We start from the raw sequence: 17,637 nt of genomic DNA on the forward strand, positions 1-17,637 counted from the left end.
CAAAGATGGACCTTCCCAATGGAAGATTGGATCTGTATGGAGAAGAGGGCTAGACCCCTTCTCTATCTTCTTTGGGACTATGTGAATCTGCCGCAGGAGTGGTCCCTGTACTCTTCCAAGCAGAAGGACTGAGATTTATGACTGGCCCATGGGTGGCAGGATGGAGAGAGCGTCCTTGTACCAGTCACAATCTCTCCCTTTTTAATTAGTTTATATTTACTATGGGTCTGCTGCAAAGTCTGTGAAGTTTAGAGTGCAATGGGAAGTTTGACTTCATAGAGGCTACTCACATGCTTCTGTGGACCATGGTCAGTTCTAGTTTGCCAATTCTTATGATATTATCCAAACTTTTTGGATGTTGAATCAAACTTTTTGAAATGCCCCTAGTACTAACTGTGGCGTGTTTGAGTTAACACAATGCAGTGAATGTTATCTGTTTATGGGTTTCGGGAGGTGGTTGGTTGAAGGGATCGTAGTGATTTTGAACTTGGAAGACTGATTGATTTTCACCACTGATTAATTAGTCTTTATTATTTGTATTTGCCCCAGTGAGGACTGGGTCTTATGGTGCTCTACAAAAACATACAAAGATACAGTCCTGGCCTGAAAGGGTATACAGTCAAATGTAAATACTGTTCTCTGTGCCTCTTTCTGTTTGTAAATTGGTATGTTTTCATATCCTCAGGTGGTCTCTGCACTTACTGAGTTTGTAATAGAGAACCTTGGAAAACAATTCATAGAGAATCCCCCAGTTGACTTGGGGACTCTTTATCAAGACATGTCCTCTTCAACTCCTCTGGTGTTTATCCTAAGCACAGGCTCTGACCCCATGGGAGCTTTCCAGAGGTTTGCAAAAGAACGAGGATATTCAGAACGGTACAAATTACATAGTTTTATTAGACATGGTATTCAGCTGGGATATTCAAAGGACCCTAAGGAGTTTAAGGAAACTGAGTATCGGGTATCAAAGAACCCTAAGAATTTTAAGGGAACTGGGTACCTAATTCATCTAATCTTCTTTGAAAATCCCACTCTCTTACGCTTGTACATTTATTCCATTGAGTTATACTGTAACATGTACTGTCTGTGGGTGAAATGCTGGCCTCACTGACTTCTACCATTGACTTTAGTGGTGTCAGGATTTCACCCTCTCTGTACATTAATGTATGTTAAAATAATTTTTTTAGTTCTCCTCGAAACTATATACTATAGCTATGCTTCAGAGATCTTCATATTTGTATATATTTATATTTCTATATTTGTAGCCAAAGCTGTCAAATCAGACTCCTAAAACCATATTAGGCACCTAAATAACATTGGTACAGTTTTCAGAGATTATGAGCTCTTTCAGCTCCCATAGACTTCAGTGGATTTGTAGGTGCCCAGCGTCTCTGAAAATTTAGGGTCTAAATATGGATTGAGGTGCCTAAATTTCAGCACCCAAGTTAGGAAATGTTGGCCACTATCTTTAAAAGCTACAAATCCTAAATACCTACCATTTCAAAAGTCACTGTATGTCCAGATATTTGCATCATGAACATTGACAAAATTTTCTCTCTGTTTCAGATTACGGTCAATTTCACTAGGGCAAGGGCAAGGACCTATTGCAGAAAAGCTGATAAAGGATGCAATGAAAACAGGAAATTGGGTTTTTCTGCAAAACTGTCACCTAGCAGTTTCATGGATGTTAGCTATGGAAGAGCTTATAAAAAGCTTTACCGAGCCAAGTATGTAGTTTTCCTTCTGTGATACAATATAGTTCCCTAAAGGTAGTGCCAAATCAGAAGTGTGCTTTTCCACTTTTTGCTTGTCTTGCTGATGAGATGGGAAAGGGCCAAAGAAATGGTCATCTGTAGGATTAAGAAGTTGCTCATTCTATTAGAGAGTATTACCTTTATTCTACGTGCTATAGTGCTCATTTATGTATTATTTTCATTTGCTTGTTTATAGGCTTTCACCATTGTATCTGTTCACCTCACGTATATTAAAGAATGTATTTGCATTAATGAATTTATCCTCACAATGCCAACACCCTATGAGACAGGGAAATATTATCCCTATCCACAGATTGGGAACTGAAGCACAGAGCGATATACATATGATTCATTACAGTCCTCATTGATCTACTCCACCCAACACACCAAACTACTTCGCCAAATGTCCACTACTAATGGTGTTTGGAAGCAGGTAGTTTGGTAAAAGGGGATGTGCAGACAGGAAGGTTGTGGAGGGGCAGAGTTCAAGTTGTAGTCTGTTGTAGTGACCAGGTGTGTGTTTGTAGGTGACTACCTGTGTGTTAGATGGGTTACACTGTAATTTTCTTGCTTTTAGTGGTTTAGTTCCATGTATGTAATATCGGTCACAAATTTTACTGCTTCACAGTGAAATTTTCTGTACATTATAAAAATTAAAATCCGGGTTGCTTCAGCCAACTCCCATGGGAAAACTCCAGCCACTAACCAGAGGCCCTTCTTTCTTGCTAGGCCTTTTCCAAGTACATTCACAGACTCACAGAGAGCTGAACTCTTCTCTTTGAGAGCTTCCTTCTCCCCAGCCACCTCAAGTCCTCTGAAAACCAATCCTTCTATAGCAGCAGCTGCAATTGAACCCAGCTGGTCTGCTTTTTGCCTCTCTTTGGGTCCCTGTTAATCCTTTCTCTACCATCATAATCCACAGTTTGTTTGTTCTCCTTCACTGTCCCTGTAAGTTAGTGCTTAGCCAAACTGTGCATATTGGGGTTGATTTTGAAGCCATAAAGACTATTTAGAAATTCAACTCCCATTGAAGGTCAATGGAAGTTGGCCACCTGATTTCTTTAGACTCCTTTGAAAATTCCAGCCATTCAGTTCTTTTACTATTTCTTTGTATGTCAGCACTTCCATTCCCTTAATTATTGTGTTGCTTTTCTCTGTACTCCATTCAATTTTTCTGTAGCTTTCTATTACTTAGGTGCCTAGAATGGAACACAGTATTCCAGGTTTGGTACCACTATAGTCATGTACCGAGGGAGTGTTATTTATGACATAATACTTCTGCAAATACAGCTCAAAATTATATTAACATTTCTTGCTGCCATATCCCGTTGCAATCTCATATCCAGCTGTCTGCTATCATCCCTCAATCTCTTTCAGCATTATTGCTTTTCAGGTTTTTCTTTCCGAAGTAATATCTGTATTTCTTATTATTTTTCTCCAAATGCAATTTCTTGAGTCTTGCTTTATCTCCTGACTCCCCTGTAGTCCCTACTCTCCAAGCTCTCCATGTTTCTTGTTACTATCTGTTTATGTCCACTGGGGTTTGAAACACTGCCCAAATTATCCCCTGTAATTTAAATATAATGCTGTTTACTCCCTCTTCCAGATCATAAATGAACATTAGATAGTATATGTAGTTCCAATACTCCAATCGTTGGAAAGATAGATCTTATAGCAAATTGTTTAAGATTTGTGTATGAATTTTAACTAAACTCTTTCATAGGAGTGTAGTGAATGTACTCATTATTTTGGTTTTCAGATGTTTCTATTCAGGAGAGCTTTCGACTCTATTTAAGTTCCATGCCCAGTGAAACCTTTCCTGTCACTGTCCTTCAGAACTCTGTCAAGGTAATATATCTGGAAATAACCCTAAGCAAAATGAACAATTCAAGGACGAAATAAATTATTTACGGCGTATCTCAAATCAAATGTCTAATCTGTATTTTCTAATGAATCAAAATCCAAAAAGCATATTCTACAAGTTGGAATGTTTGTATCTTTTGCTTTTATATTTAGGACGGCCAGACACATCATTTTCTTTAAAAACACTAAATGGGATCAGCTGACAATCAGCAATCCCGCCAGTACAAACTCAAGGTGTCCAAAGTTCTGACGAGCCAAAAGGAATCCAAAATCCATAGTCTCTTCTCCATTGTGGTACCGTAAATATAACATATTCAGTAACCACCATCACCAAAACCATGCCATCAGAGGGAGCGTGATATTTCAAGAGAATGCAGAATGAATCAGGAAAGGACTCACCTCTGACCTGCAGAGCTCTTTATAGACCATGTTGATCCTGCATGCACCAATCCTGTTGCCAAGTGGCTGCAATTTTATCAGCTCTTTTAACTAAGTCCTGTGTCCTCACCCCAATTTTGTGGCTCAAGTGGTCTCCCAGTCTGTCCATTAACCCACCTGTATATTACTCAGCTTCGTTTTCATCCAGGGAAGTCATGCTCCATGCCGTAGACATCCAGAGGGCCTGAAGTTATTATCTATATAAGACCATATCTATCTCCAAGTCCTTCAAACTTTTTGTGGCATATGGGGATTAGGCCTGGGTTCAGTCCATTGCAGTTTACAGGCTCTCCAAATGGATCAGAGTATGTATACATGATTTTATGACCTGACAGGTGTTCAGACACCTGGGAATATCAGAGCACACTCAACTAGGTCCAGAACAGCTTCTAAAGCATCTTTTTGCACAGTCTTCACCGTCAAAATATACAAGGCTTCTCCTTGGAGTTCTAAATGTACTTTTCACAGCATTACTCCCTCAACTTAATCTCTAGAACAAATTTGGTGATCTCTTTTATCTCCTCTGACCACCTGCTGGACAATTACTGCTGCTGGCTAATGTACTAAGAGAGGGGAGCTCTCTATTCTTCTTCAAGTGCTTCCTCATGTCCATTCCATGTTAGGCGTGTGTGCTCACCACATGCACTGGTGCTGGAAGCTTTTCCCTTAGTGGTATCTGTAGGGGACTGGCTCTGGCACCCGCTGGGGTGGCGCACATATGCTGTGGTATAAGGTGCCCCGCTGCCTCCTCCCCCAAAGTTCCTTCTCATTGCCAGAGATGGTGCTGGAACGTTCCTTTGCTTCGGCAAACTTTTCTTTCTCTAGAACTGTTCGTTGCAAACTTTCTTTTGTAAATAGTTCCCTTAGTGTGTTTAATTTAGTTTATAATTGTCCCAGATGGGACTTAGGCTCGGGATGGGGCATGCCCCGGGCTTTAAGAACTGCAACTGCTGTAGGAAGCCTAAGCCAGTCAGTGACCCCCCCACCAGTTGTTTAAGGTGTTTGGGGAATCTCACTTCAGCGACAGGTGTCGGATCTGCAGGAGGTTTAAGCCTCGCGCTAAGAAAGAGCGGGATGTCCAACTTAAAGTGTTCCTTATGGAGTCGGCGCTGGAGCAGGTAAGATCGGACTCCATAGTTTTGGTGCAGAGCGACCTGCTGGTGCTGTCGTCAGACAGGTGAAATTCCACTTCCATATCTTGTCCCTCCTGGTGCCGCCCACACCAGTGACGGCAGCTCCCAAATCAAGGAGTCAGCCTGCCTTTGGACCATTCCTTCGGTATCTGTCAGTGCAGCTCTGCTCACCACCTCAGGGAGCGTCCCGCCAGTGCTCATCCACACAGATCCACCGCACCGTGGACATAGGGCTGCCTACCAGTCAGAGCCAGTCTCTGGATTCTGGTCCTTGCTTTGCGGGCTCGAAGCGTCGGTCACCGGTAGTATGGCGTAGACCTACTGAGACACACTCAACCCCACGACCCCAGTACTGGGAGGGTCGTAGCCACTCCCCTTCTGTTAGAAGCCACTCCAGCTAAAGCCTCCATCAGGACTCTCAGTACCGGTCACTGGCCGACCGACATAGGTTGCCGTACCAGCATCGATGCTCAACATCGCAGCATCAGTCACGCTCTTGCTCCCGCTCCATGGATCGGCACCTGTCAGGAAGCGTTCGGCAAAGATCATCGGGGTACCATTTCAGATACGCCAGACATCGGTCACCGGGATCTCGGTGCGGTGAGTCGTCGCCCGCGTACAGATCCCACTCAGAGCATGGCAGTGGACACTGCTGGGACCGAGACACCTGGTCACCCTCAGTACAGTCCCAGTATCCAGAGCAGCGCCCTTCATCCTAGGGCTTGGAGTCGGACCAAGAGCACCTGCAGGTGGGTCAAGGTCCTCCATTGATGGCACTGGTCCTTCGCGCAGCACCGACAGGACTATCGTGGCCTCAGGGTCAATGGCCCATGCCAAGGCACCCTTGGAACCCGTGAGCATCAGTCAGTGTTGGGAGTCTCTGAAAAGCCCTCTGCCATGGTCTTCTGCCTGTGTGAAATGGAGGCCACGCTGCTTGGGACCCCCCATGTACAACAGATGGGGGAAGAAGGTCCTGCTGAGTAGGTCACAGAGGTGGTGGCACCTGCTGCAGCCACATCCTCTTCCTCATACCCTGATGAGGCCAACATGGGGCCCCCACCTGCGGTCTCCCGGGACGATGCCAAAGCTCATCAGGAGCTTTTGAGGAGAGTAGCCTCGAACTTGGGGCTAGAAACTGAGGAGCTGGAGGAGCTCTCTGACACCCTCTTCCACATCCTCAGCTCAGCAGCTCCCTTTAGAGTCACACTGCCAGTTTATGAGGGGCTGGCCAAAATTACCAAAGCCCTCTGGCAGACCCCCTCATTGGTACCCCCAATTTCCAAGCGGGCGGAACACAAGTATTATGTGCCTGCAAGAGGATATGAGTACTTGTATACCCACTCTGTCCCGAACTCGTTAGTAATGCCTGCAGTCAATGAGCAGAAAAGTCAGAGACAACCAGGGGCTACTCCCAAAAACAAAGAGGTGAAGAAGCTGGACTCTTTTGGGAGTAAGGTTTATTTGTCATCAAGCCTACAGCTGAGGATGGTGAACCATCCGGCCCTATTGGGCTGTTACGATTTTAATGTTTGGCAGTCGATGGCCAAATTTGTTGACTCCCTCCCAGAGGACCCCAGGAAAGAGTTCCAGGCCATCCTGGAAGAGGGGCAGGGAGTGGTGAGGGCGGCACTGCAGGCAGCTTCAGATGTGACTGATTCTGCAGCGCGGACCATGGCCTCAGCCATAGTAATGAGGAGAGTGGCTTGGCTGCAGTCCTTGGGCTTGTCAGTTGAGGTCCAACAGTCCATCCAAGACCTCCCATTCGATGACCAGGCCCTGTTTGCAGAGAAAACAGACAATAAGCTGCACGAGCTAAAGGACTCACGCACCACACTCAAGACCCTGGGCCTGTACACCCAGGGCAGCAAAGAAACCAACTTAAGCTGCAGCCTCCCCATCAGTAGCGCAGCCAGCCTAGACAGGAACCCTTCCATAGGAAGGGCAAGGTTTACAAGTGCCGTCAGGGCCAGCAGCCATCTGCCTCAACACAGGCTGGCTCTTCCCGCTTCCAGCAGGGGTCAAAGTAGACATTTTGAGGGTGTGCCCGAGGGCGACATTCCAGCCACTGTCCTGGATCCTGCCCCCCTCCATTTCTCCAGCCGCCTTTCTTTTTTCCTCCCAGACCAGGCGTCTATAACTTCAGACCGTTGGGTCCTCAATTCTGTGGCGCAGGGCTATACTCTCCAATTTGTTTCAAACCCCACATCCCACTCTCTCTCCACATTCCTCTTCAGGGACCTCTCTCATAAGAGTCTACTGCATCAGGAAGTACAAGGCCTGCTGCAGGCAGGGGTTGTGGAAGAAGTCCTCCTACACCTCAAGGGCAAGGGGTTCTACTCCCATTGCTTTCTGATCCCATCCTGGACCTGCGACTCCTCAACAAGTTTCTCAAGAGGGTGAAGTTCCGCAAGGTCTCACTGGTCTCCATCATCACCTCCCTGGATCCAGGAGACTGATACACTGCCCTTGACTTGAAGAATGTGTACTTTCATATAGTGATCTCTCAAGGACACAGTTGCTTCCTCCGCTTCACGGTGGGATCCGCATACAACCAGTTCGCAGTGCTCCCCTTCGGCCTGGCAACAGCACCAAGGGTGTTCACAAAGTGCATGCTGGTGGTGGTGGCTCACATCAGACGTCAAGGTATCCTGATCTAACCGTACCTCGATGACTGGCTGGTCAAGGGTCACTCCAGGTCCAGGACACCATCGCAATGCTGCTGACAACGTGCAGGAGGTTAGGCCTGTGGATAAACAAGGAAAAATCAATGTTTGTCCCTATACAAAGGATAGAGTTTATCAGGGTGGTCCTTGACTCCACCAGAGCAAAGGCATTTCTGCTGCATGACAGGTTCCAAATGATGGGGGACCTCATCACTAGAGTCTCCGCATTTCCTTTCACAACAGCCAGGGTCTGTCTGCGGCTGCTGGGCCACATGGCAGCGTGCACATACATTGTCCACTATGCGAGGCTCCGGATGCGACCCCTCCAGCAGTGGTTGGCTACGGTCTATGCCCCATCCACGGATCACCTAGACAAGGTCGTCACCATCCCACCAAAGGTACTCACCATGTTGCAGTGGTGGACTGACTGTGGAACGATCCTCAACGGGGTCCCTTTCGACAGCCCACTACCTTTGGTGTCGCTGATATCGGATGCCTCGCCCCTTGGCTGGGGAGTGCACCTCGGCGTGACGTGGACGCAAAGTATGTGGTCTGCAGAGGAGATGACGTTGCATATAAACGTCAAAGTACTCAGGGTGGTTCACCTAGCCTTCGCGGTTTTCCTCCTGCAGTTATCCAGCTGAGTGGTTCGAGTGCTTATGGAAAACACAGCCTTGATGTTTTACATCAACAGGCAAGGGGGAGCGCACTCATCGGCACTCTGTCAAGAAGCACCCTGCCTAAGGGATTTCTGCATCCAGCATGCTATCCACCCAGAGACCTGTCACCTTCCCGGTGTCAAGAACACTCTGGCAGATTGCCTCAGCAGGTCCTTCTTTTCTGACCTCGAGTGGTCGCACCACCCAGAAGCGGTCCAGAAGCTCTTCCAGAGGTGGGGAACTCCCCAAGTAGACCTGTTCGCTACCAGGCAGAACAGGAAATGTCATCAGTTTTGCTCCCTGTAAGGCCTCGGCAAGGCTCTCTGACACCTTTCCCCTGTCCTGGTCGGGAGATCTGATGTATGCATTCCCACCCATCCCACTCGTCAGCAGACTCCTGTCAAAAATCAAGAGTGATAAGGCTTGAATCATTACGATTGTCCTGGCATGGCTGCGCCAGCATTGCTTCGGCATGCTGTTGGATCTGGCAGTAGCCCTGCCATGGTCATTGCCCGACCTCCCAGACCTTCTCTCGCAAGACCACGGTCGCCTCCTGCACCCCAACCTCACCTCCCTCTACCTCTCGGCATGAATGCTGCATGGTTGAACGCGGAGGAGCAAGCCTGCTCCAGGGAGGTGAAGCAGGTCCTTTTGGGAAGTAGGTCTTCTACAAATATAAAGGACAGTTGGTACCACATCCAGCCTTCCTGCCAAAGGTGGTGTCTTCCTTCCATATCAACCAGGACATCTTCCTCCCAGTGTTCTGTCCTAAGCTGCACAAGACCAATGAGCAGAGGCAGCTGAACGCCTTGGACATGCAACCTGCCTTGGTGTTTTACCTGGAGCATACCAAGCCCTTTCACAGGTCGACACAGCTCTTCATCGCAACAGTGAACAGGATGAAGGGTCTTCCAGTGTCCTCTCAGAGGATCTCCAACTGGATCACTTCCTAGATCACGGATCTGTTATGAGCTGGCGCAGGTCCAACCACCGCCTCTGGTGAAGGCCCACCTAACGAGAGTGCAGGTGTCCTCGGCAGCCTTCCTGACACACACCCCCATCCAGGACATTTGCAGAGTCGCCACGTGGTCTTCGGTTCACATGTTTACAGCACACTAGGCCATCACACAACAGGCCAGAGACCACGCTGGGTTCAGCAGAGCTGTGTTACAAGCTACACGTCCATGAACTCCTGCCCGCCTCCGTTGGTATTGCTTGGGGGTCACCAAATATGGAATGGACATGAACAAGCACTTGAAGAAGAAAAGACAGTTACCTTTTTCTATAACTGGTGTTCTTCAGGATGTGTTGCTCATGTCCATTCCATGACCCACTCTCCTTCCCCACTGTTGGAATTCCAGCAAGAAGGAACTAGGGGTGGGGGGGACTGACGGCGCCCCTTATACCGTGGCATACACACGCTGCTCCAGAGATAACTGTCTTTTCTATTCTTAAAGAAGGAAAAATGGTTACTTCCCATGGTTCTTCAGGATGACTGCCTACACAACCTCCCTACTTCTGCCAAGTCTTGAGTTAAAGATTCCTGAATTAATGGCAGAACTGAAAGGAGTTACGGGGAACCCTTCAGATGGTAGGAAGGGTGAGTGTACCCATCAGACACCGTTTTCTTCAAGGCTACAAGCTTCTATGCCAGGGCACAGACAGTGTGCCCCCTATGGGTTGTCATCTTAGAGAACTGCTGTTGAAACCAACAGTTTTATACATCCCTTGTGTATACCAGGTTGTTGTTCTCTCCCTCTGTTTTCTTGTTTATTTTTTAGCTTGGTATAACTTTACTAGTTAACTCAGTTAAGCATTATGGGATATATTATATGTGAAAGATACTATAGAAAATGTAGTTGTAACATATTGTGCTCATTAGAATGTGGGAGGCACATGCCCTTCCCTTTAATAAAACTCCAGGAATGTTCTCCCTTCCCCAGTGGAACATACGTTGTGAAAAAACAGAAAAATCAGAAAGGTCCACCACTCACACCTTCTTTGTTGAAGCCAACACATTGATTCTATCATAGTCTGGTCCATTCGATTCTGTTCTATATAGGTTCTTATACTATACTCATCACCATAGGATCTGAGCACTTTCCAGTAGTTCCGTAAGTAACCTTCACTCTAATCCAGACACTCAAGACTGGCAAGCTCTAGCTCCTTACAAATGTAGCCTGGGACAGCTGAATGAAAGAGCTTACCCTGGCATGAACTCTGCTGTCCCTCCTGATCTTTGTAACCCTAATCCATTTAAATCAAGATACTGACTACTGCTGGCTGGACAGTCTTTCTGCCCAGTAGGACAGCCTTCTGCTAAACCAAGATCCGGAAGCTGGAAGCTGTTGTCTAAATAAAGCAGATAAATTGCAATAGTGTGTACTTGAATCACCCTTTTTGCTATTTTTATTTATTTATTCTAATTTGTGCCTGCACATTTTTTCCAATTTCTTTCTGCTCCAATTTTCCTTATTTTCATAACATAGCTTTTCATTTCCATATATTTTCTAGGGGAAATAATCAATGTGTTCATTTGGTTAAAACTTAAAGCTTAATGTAGATGAGTCTCCTCAATGTAGAAAATACAATTTACATGCAGATAGCCATTCAAGTGATCACTTGACAGCTCTGCAGTAAAAAAATGGAGAGCAGACTTATGTATATAACAAGAACTGGTTATTTTTCCCAATTCAGGTAACCAATGAGCCTCCAAAAGGACTTCGTGCAAACATCAGGCGGGCATTCACAGAGATGACGACTACGTTTTTTGAAGACAATATCCTTGGCATAAATTGGAGGAAAATGATTTTTGGCATTTGCTTCTTCCATGCTATCATTCAGGTATACCTGATGGTGTTAGTTCAGATAGCAGAGGTACTAAGATGCCATTACAAAATTAGTTCAAGAAATCTGTTATATTCAGAATACGTCTGATGGAATCATAACTGAAATAGCAGTATTTTGTGCAAACCTTATTTAGCCATTAATTTCCAGAAACTAGAACTGTAAGTTATATTACAAATTAGGGCTGTCAATTAATTGCAGTTAATTAAATTAAATTACGCAATTAAATCAAATTGCGCAATTAAATCAAAAAAATTAATCGCAATTAAAAAATTAATCGTGATTAATCGCACTTAATAGAATACCAATTGAAATTTAGTAAATATTTTGGATGCTTTTCTACATTTTCAATATTAATTTCAATTACAACAAAGAATACAAAGTGCACAGTGCTCACTTTATATTATTATTTTTTATTACAAATATATGCACTGTAGAAATGATAAAAGAAATAGTATTTTTCAGTTCACCTCATACAAGTACTGAAGTGCAATCTCTTTATCGTGAAAGTGTAACTTACAAAGGCAGATTTTTTTGGTTACATAACTGCACTCAAAAACAAAACAATGTAAAACTTTAGAGCCTACAAGTCCACTCAGTCCTACTTCTTATTCTGCCAATCGCTAAGACAAACAAGTTTGTTTATATTAACGGGAGATACTGCTTACTGCTTCTTATTTACAATGTCACCTGAAAGTGAGAACAGGCATTTGTATGGCACTTTTGTAGCTGGCGTTGCAAGGTATTTACATGCCAGATCTGTTGAACATTCATATGCCCCTTCATTCTTTGGCCACCATTCCAGAGGACATGCTTCCATGCTGATGATGCTCATTAAAAATATAATACATCAATTAAATTTGTGACTGTACTCCTTGCGGGAAGAATTGTATGTCTCCTGCTCTGTTTTACCCGCATTCTGCATATATTTCAAGTTATAGCAGTCTCGGATGATGACCCAGCACATGTTCATTTTAAGAACACTTTCACAGCAGATTTGACACAACGCAAAGAAGGTACCGATGTGAGATTTCTAAAAATAGCTACAAGCACTCGACCCAAGGTTTAAGAATCTCAAGAGCCATCCAAAATCTGAGAGGGACGAGGCATGGAGCATGCTTTTAGAAGTCTTAAAAGAGCAACACCTGCTTCATGATTTTTCCAGGGACTGAGGTGAGGCTGACTGGCCTGTAGTTTCCAGGATCCTCCCTCTTCCCTTGTTTAAAGATGGGCACTACATTAGCCTTTTTCCAGTCGTCCGGGACCTCCCCCGATTGCCATGAGTTTTCAAAGATAATGGCCAATGGCTCTGCAAGCACATCCGCCAACTCCTTTAGCACTCTCGGATACAGCTCATCTGGCCCCATGGACTTGTGCTTGTCCAGCTTTTCTAAATAGTCCCAAAACACTTCTTTCTCCACAGAGGGCTGGTCACCTCCTCCCCATGCTGTGCTGCCCAGTGCAGTAGTCTGGGAGCTGACCTTGTTCATGAAGACAGAGGCAAAAAAAGCATTGAGAACATTAGCTTTTTCCACATCCTCTGTCACGAGGTTGCCTCCCTCATTCAGTAAGGGGCCCACACTTTCCTTGACTTTCTTCTTGCTGCTAACATACCTGAAGAAACCCTTCTTGTTACTCTTAACATCTCTTGCTAGCTGCAACTCCAGGTGTGATTTGGCCTTCCTGATTTCACTCCTGCATGCCCAAGCAATATTTTTATACTCTTCCCTGGTCATTTGTCCAATCTTCCACTTTTTGTATGCTTCTTTTTTGTGTTTAAGATCAGCAAGGATCTCACTGTTAAGCCAAGCTGGTCGCCTGCTATATTTACTATTCTTTCTACACATCGGGATGGTTTGTCCCTGTAATCTCAATAAGGATTCTTTAAAATACAGCCAGCTCTCCTGGACTCCTTTTCCCCTCATGTTGTTCTCCCAGGGGATCCTGCCCATCAGTTCCCTGAGCGAGTGAAAGTCTGCTTTTCTGAAGTACAGGGTCTGTTTTCTGCTGCTCTCCTTTCTTCCCTGTGGCAGGATCCTGAACTCGACCCTCTCATGGTCTCTGCCTCCCAGGTTCCCATCCACTTTTGCTTCCCCTACTAATTCTTCCCGGTTTGTGGACAGCAGGTCAAGAAGAGCTCCGCCCCTAGTTGGTTCCTCCAGCACTTGCACCAGGAAATTGTCCCCTACACTTTCCAAAAACTTCCTGGATTGTCTGTACACCACTGTATTGCTCTCCCAGCAGAAATCATGGTGATTGAAGTCTCCCATGAGAACCAGGGCCTGCGATCTAGTAACTTCCGTGAGTTGCCGGAAGAAAGCCTTGTCCACCTCATCCCCCTGGTCCGGTGGTCTACAGCAGACTCCCACCACAACATCACCCTTGTTGCTCATGCTTCTAAACTTAATCCAGAGACACTCAGGTTTTTCTGCAGTTTCATGCCTGAGCTCTGAGCAGTCATACTGCTCCCTTACATACAGTGCAACTCCCCGACCTTTTCTGCCCTGCCTGTCCTTCCTGAACAGTTTATATCCATCCATGACAGTACTCCAGTCATGTGAGTTATCCCACCAAGTCTCTGTTATTCCAATCACATCATAATTCCTTGACTGTGCCAGGACTTCCAGTTCTCCCTGCTTGTTTCCCAGGCTTCTTGCATTTGTGTATAGATGCTTGAGATAACTTGCTGTTTGTCCTGCTTTCTTAGTATGAGTCAGGAGCCCTTCCCTTTCATGCTCTCCTTCTCATGCTTCCTCCCAGTATCCCACTTCACCACTTACCTTAGGGCTTTGGTCTCCTTCCCCCAGTGAACCTAGTTTAAAGCCCTCCTCACTAGGTTAGCCAGCCTGCTTGTAAAGATGCTCTTCCCCCTCTTTGTTAGGTGGAGCCCGTCTCTGCCAGAACTCCTCCTTCTTGGAACACCGTCCCATGGTCAAAGAATCCAAATCCTTCTCTCCGACACCACCTGCGTAGCCATTCGTTGACTTCCACGATTCGACGGTCTCTACCCAGGCCTTTTCCTTCCATGGGGAGGATGGACAAGAAACCACTTGTGCCTTAAACTCCTTTATCCTTCTTCCCAGAGCCACATAGTCCGCAGTGATCCGCTCAAGGTCATTCTTGGCAGTATCATTGGTGCCCACACGGAGAAGCAGGAAGGGATAGCGATCCGAGGGCTTGATGAGTCTCAGCTGTCTCTCCGTCACATCGTGAATCCTAGTTCCTGGCAAGCAGCAGACTTCTCGGTTTTACCAGTCGGGGTGGCAGATAGATGACTCAGTCCCCCTGAGGAGTGAGTCCCTGACCACCATTACCCGCCTCCTTCTCTTGGGAGCGGTGGTCGTGAAACCCCCATCTCTAGGACAGTGCATCTCATGTCTTCCAATTGGCGAGGTCTCCTTCTGTTCCCTTCCCTCAGATGTATCATCTAGTCCACTCTCCGCATTAGTACCTGTGGAGAGAACATGAAAACGGTTCCTTACCTGTATCTGCATTGCTGGTACATGGACGCTCCCCTTTCTTCTTCTGGAGGTCACATGCTGCCAAATTTCTTCACCGTCCTCCTGTCCCTGCTGCGCAGCCTGCTCTGAATCTTCAGAACATTGTGTCCGTAGAAGCATATCCTGACATCTGTCCAGGAAATTTTCAGTTTCTCTTATGCAACGCAGGGTCGATAATTGTTCCTCCAGAGCTTGAACATTCTCTTCCAGTATGGAGACCAGCTTGCACTTTGTACAGACAAAGTCGCTTCTGTTCTGTGGAAGAAAGACAAACATGGCACATCCAGTGCAGGTCACAACAGCTGAACACCCCCCATCCATATTACCTTCCTTCTATGAGCTTCCTCGGGAGTTGTAGTGACTACTCAGAGAAGCCGGCAAGATGTAAGCCTCACTGGGCTCTCCCCAGGCAAACTCCCTCTGTTAGCCTCTCTGCTGTTCGCCATTCAGCTGGTTCGCAGCTGACCGGCTTTTTATAACAGTCAGGCCCACTCAAGGCTCACCTGGAACAAAGCACTCCCAATTCACACTTTTCAAACAACCAATCAAGCACACGGTCAAACTGTCCCCACAACAGACACTCAGATACTCACCAACACAGCCTCCGTAATGCAGCCCTTAGTGTACCTCCTCTCAGACAGCTCCCAGGCAAACTCCCTCTGTTAGCCTCTGTGCTGTTAGCCGCTCAGCTGGTTCGCAATGTTATCCTTGCTTAGCGTACTAGGTTGCTGCTGTCAGATTATTCATGAATGTTGCATTCATCTCACTTCAAGAAAAAATCACGGAATTATTTATTTTGAAAAATAATGCAATATTTGGAATTACATGAACTGGGCAGATGGAGAGCTGTAAGATTAGACATGTAAGACTAGAAGATAGGTTGAATTTTGAGACAACCTTTCCCATCTCTAATAGGGAGATTTATCTCCTAAGTGACCAAAAGCTAATACTTTACTTTTAATTGTACAGTAAGGGTTGGGGAATGGATAGAACGAAAGTTCAGCTGACCCGTTGCTGGGGGGGAGTTGCAATGTGCTCATGGCATAAGACAACTGGAAATTACTACCCTCTCCTGTCCCAAGAGCCAGCAGGAAAATATGACTTGGGGGGAGTGTCCCTGAGGACCAGTGCCTTCAGGTGCTACTCATGGGTAAGGCTGCCATTTAGTAGTGGAGAATCATAGAATCATAGAATATCAGGGTTGGAAGGGACCTCAGGAGGTCATCTAGTCCAACGCCCTGCTCAAACCAGGACCGATCCCCAATTAAATCAGAATCTGTGACTTCCAAAGACCTCTGTGACTTCAGCCAGCGCCGGCTGGGAGCTGAAGGGTCCCCAGCTGCCGCAGGAGGTAGGGAGGACCCCCGCAGCTCAGAGCTGTCAGCAGAAGGGGGCCCTGGAATTCCGAGACCCCATGGGTGGTGGTGGCCCCTGAAGCTCCCAGCCCACCGGCTCCCCATTTTGTCAGGGATATTTTTAATAAAAATCAGGGGTAGGTCACGGGTTTCTGTGACTTTTTCATTGTTGCCCGTGACCTGTCTGTAACTTTTACTAAAAATATCCTTGACAAAATCTTAGCCTTAGTCATGGGGCCAAAAAACGACTACACATTGCCCCTTGCTAAGGTCTGTGCTAATCTATCACTTTATCATTTCTGTTACAAAATTTGAAATTGCTATCAGAAGACAACGCCACATTAAGATATGATTGCTATCTATAAATATATCAGAGGGTTAAATAATGGAGAGGGAGAGGAATTATTTAAGCTCAGTACCAATGTGGACAGAAGAACAAGTGGATATAAACTGGTCATTGGGAAGTTTAGACTTGAAATTAGATGAAGGTTTCTAACCATCAGAGGAGTGAAGTTTTGGAATAGCCTTCCAAGGGAAGCAGTGGAGGCAAAAGACCTATCTGGCTTTAAGATTAGACTCGATAAGTTTATGGAGGAGATGGCATGATGGGATAACATGATTTTGGCAATTAATTGATCTTTAAATATTCATGGTAAATAGGCCCAATGGCCTGTGATGGGATGTTAGATGGGGTGGGATCTGAGTTACTACAGAAAATTCTTTCCTGGGTATCTGGCTGGTGAATCTTGCCCATATGCTCAGGGTTTAGCTGATCGCCATATTTGGGGTCGGGAAGGAATTTTCCTCCAGGGCAGATTGGAAGAGCCCTGGAGGTTTTTCGCCTTCCTCTGTAGCATGGGGCACGGGTCACTTGCTGGAGGATTCTCTGCTCCATGAAGACACACCATGACAGCCCAAGACACCTGGAAAACTTTAAATCATGATTTGAGGACTTCAATAGCTCAGACATAGGTGAGAGGTTTTTCGCAGAAGTGGGTGGGTGAGATTCTGTGGTCTGCGTTGTGCAGGAGGTCAGACTAGATGATCATAATGGTCCCTTCTGACCTTAATATCTATGAATCTATGAATTAACAGTACAATTGCTCTGAGCATCCTGAACAAACTAATTTTACTCAGTTTTGCTTTTAATTTAATATTCAAGGAGAGGAAAAAGTTTGGACCTCTTGGGTGGAACATCTGCTATGAATTTAATGACAGCGATAGAGAATGTGCCTTACTGAACCTAAATCTTTACTGCCAAGAAGGAAAGATACCCTGGGATGCCCTAACTTACATAACAGGTACAGTGCTCAGATATTTTATTTTAACAGCTCCAGTATTAGCAGTTATCTACTTCTAGCATTCCTCAATAAACACAAGATATTACTAAGCTATATAGCTACGTGCAACAACTTAGCAGGTCTA

The 17,637-nt window shown here is 45.8% G+C and overlaps 1 protein-coding gene across 1 annotated transcript in view; it reads left to right on the forward strand.

Moving 5' to 3' along the window:
- Positions 1-17,637, forward strand: part of DNAH6 (dynein axonemal heavy chain 6) — a 182,414-nt gene that overhangs the window by 139,016 nt on the left and 25,761 nt on the right. Inside the window, exons 64-68 of the mRNA XM_077818058.1 lie at positions 686-876; positions 1,567-1,727; positions 3,514-3,602; positions 11,208-11,354; positions 17,375-17,513. Of these exons, the coding sequence (XP_077674184.1) occupies positions 686-876; positions 1,567-1,727; positions 3,514-3,602; positions 11,208-11,354; positions 17,375-17,513 (727 nt within the window). The remainder of the gene's footprint in view (positions 1-685; positions 877-1,566; positions 1,728-3,513; positions 3,603-11,207; positions 11,355-17,374; positions 17,514-17,637) is intronic.

Source organism: Eretmochelys imbricata, chromosome 5 (genome assembly GCF_965152235.1).
Source record: "Eretmochelys imbricata isolate rEreImb1 chromosome 5, rEreImb1.hap1, whole genome shotgun sequence".
Lineage (NCBI taxonomy): Eukaryota > Metazoa > Chordata > Testudines > Cheloniidae > Eretmochelys > Eretmochelys imbricata.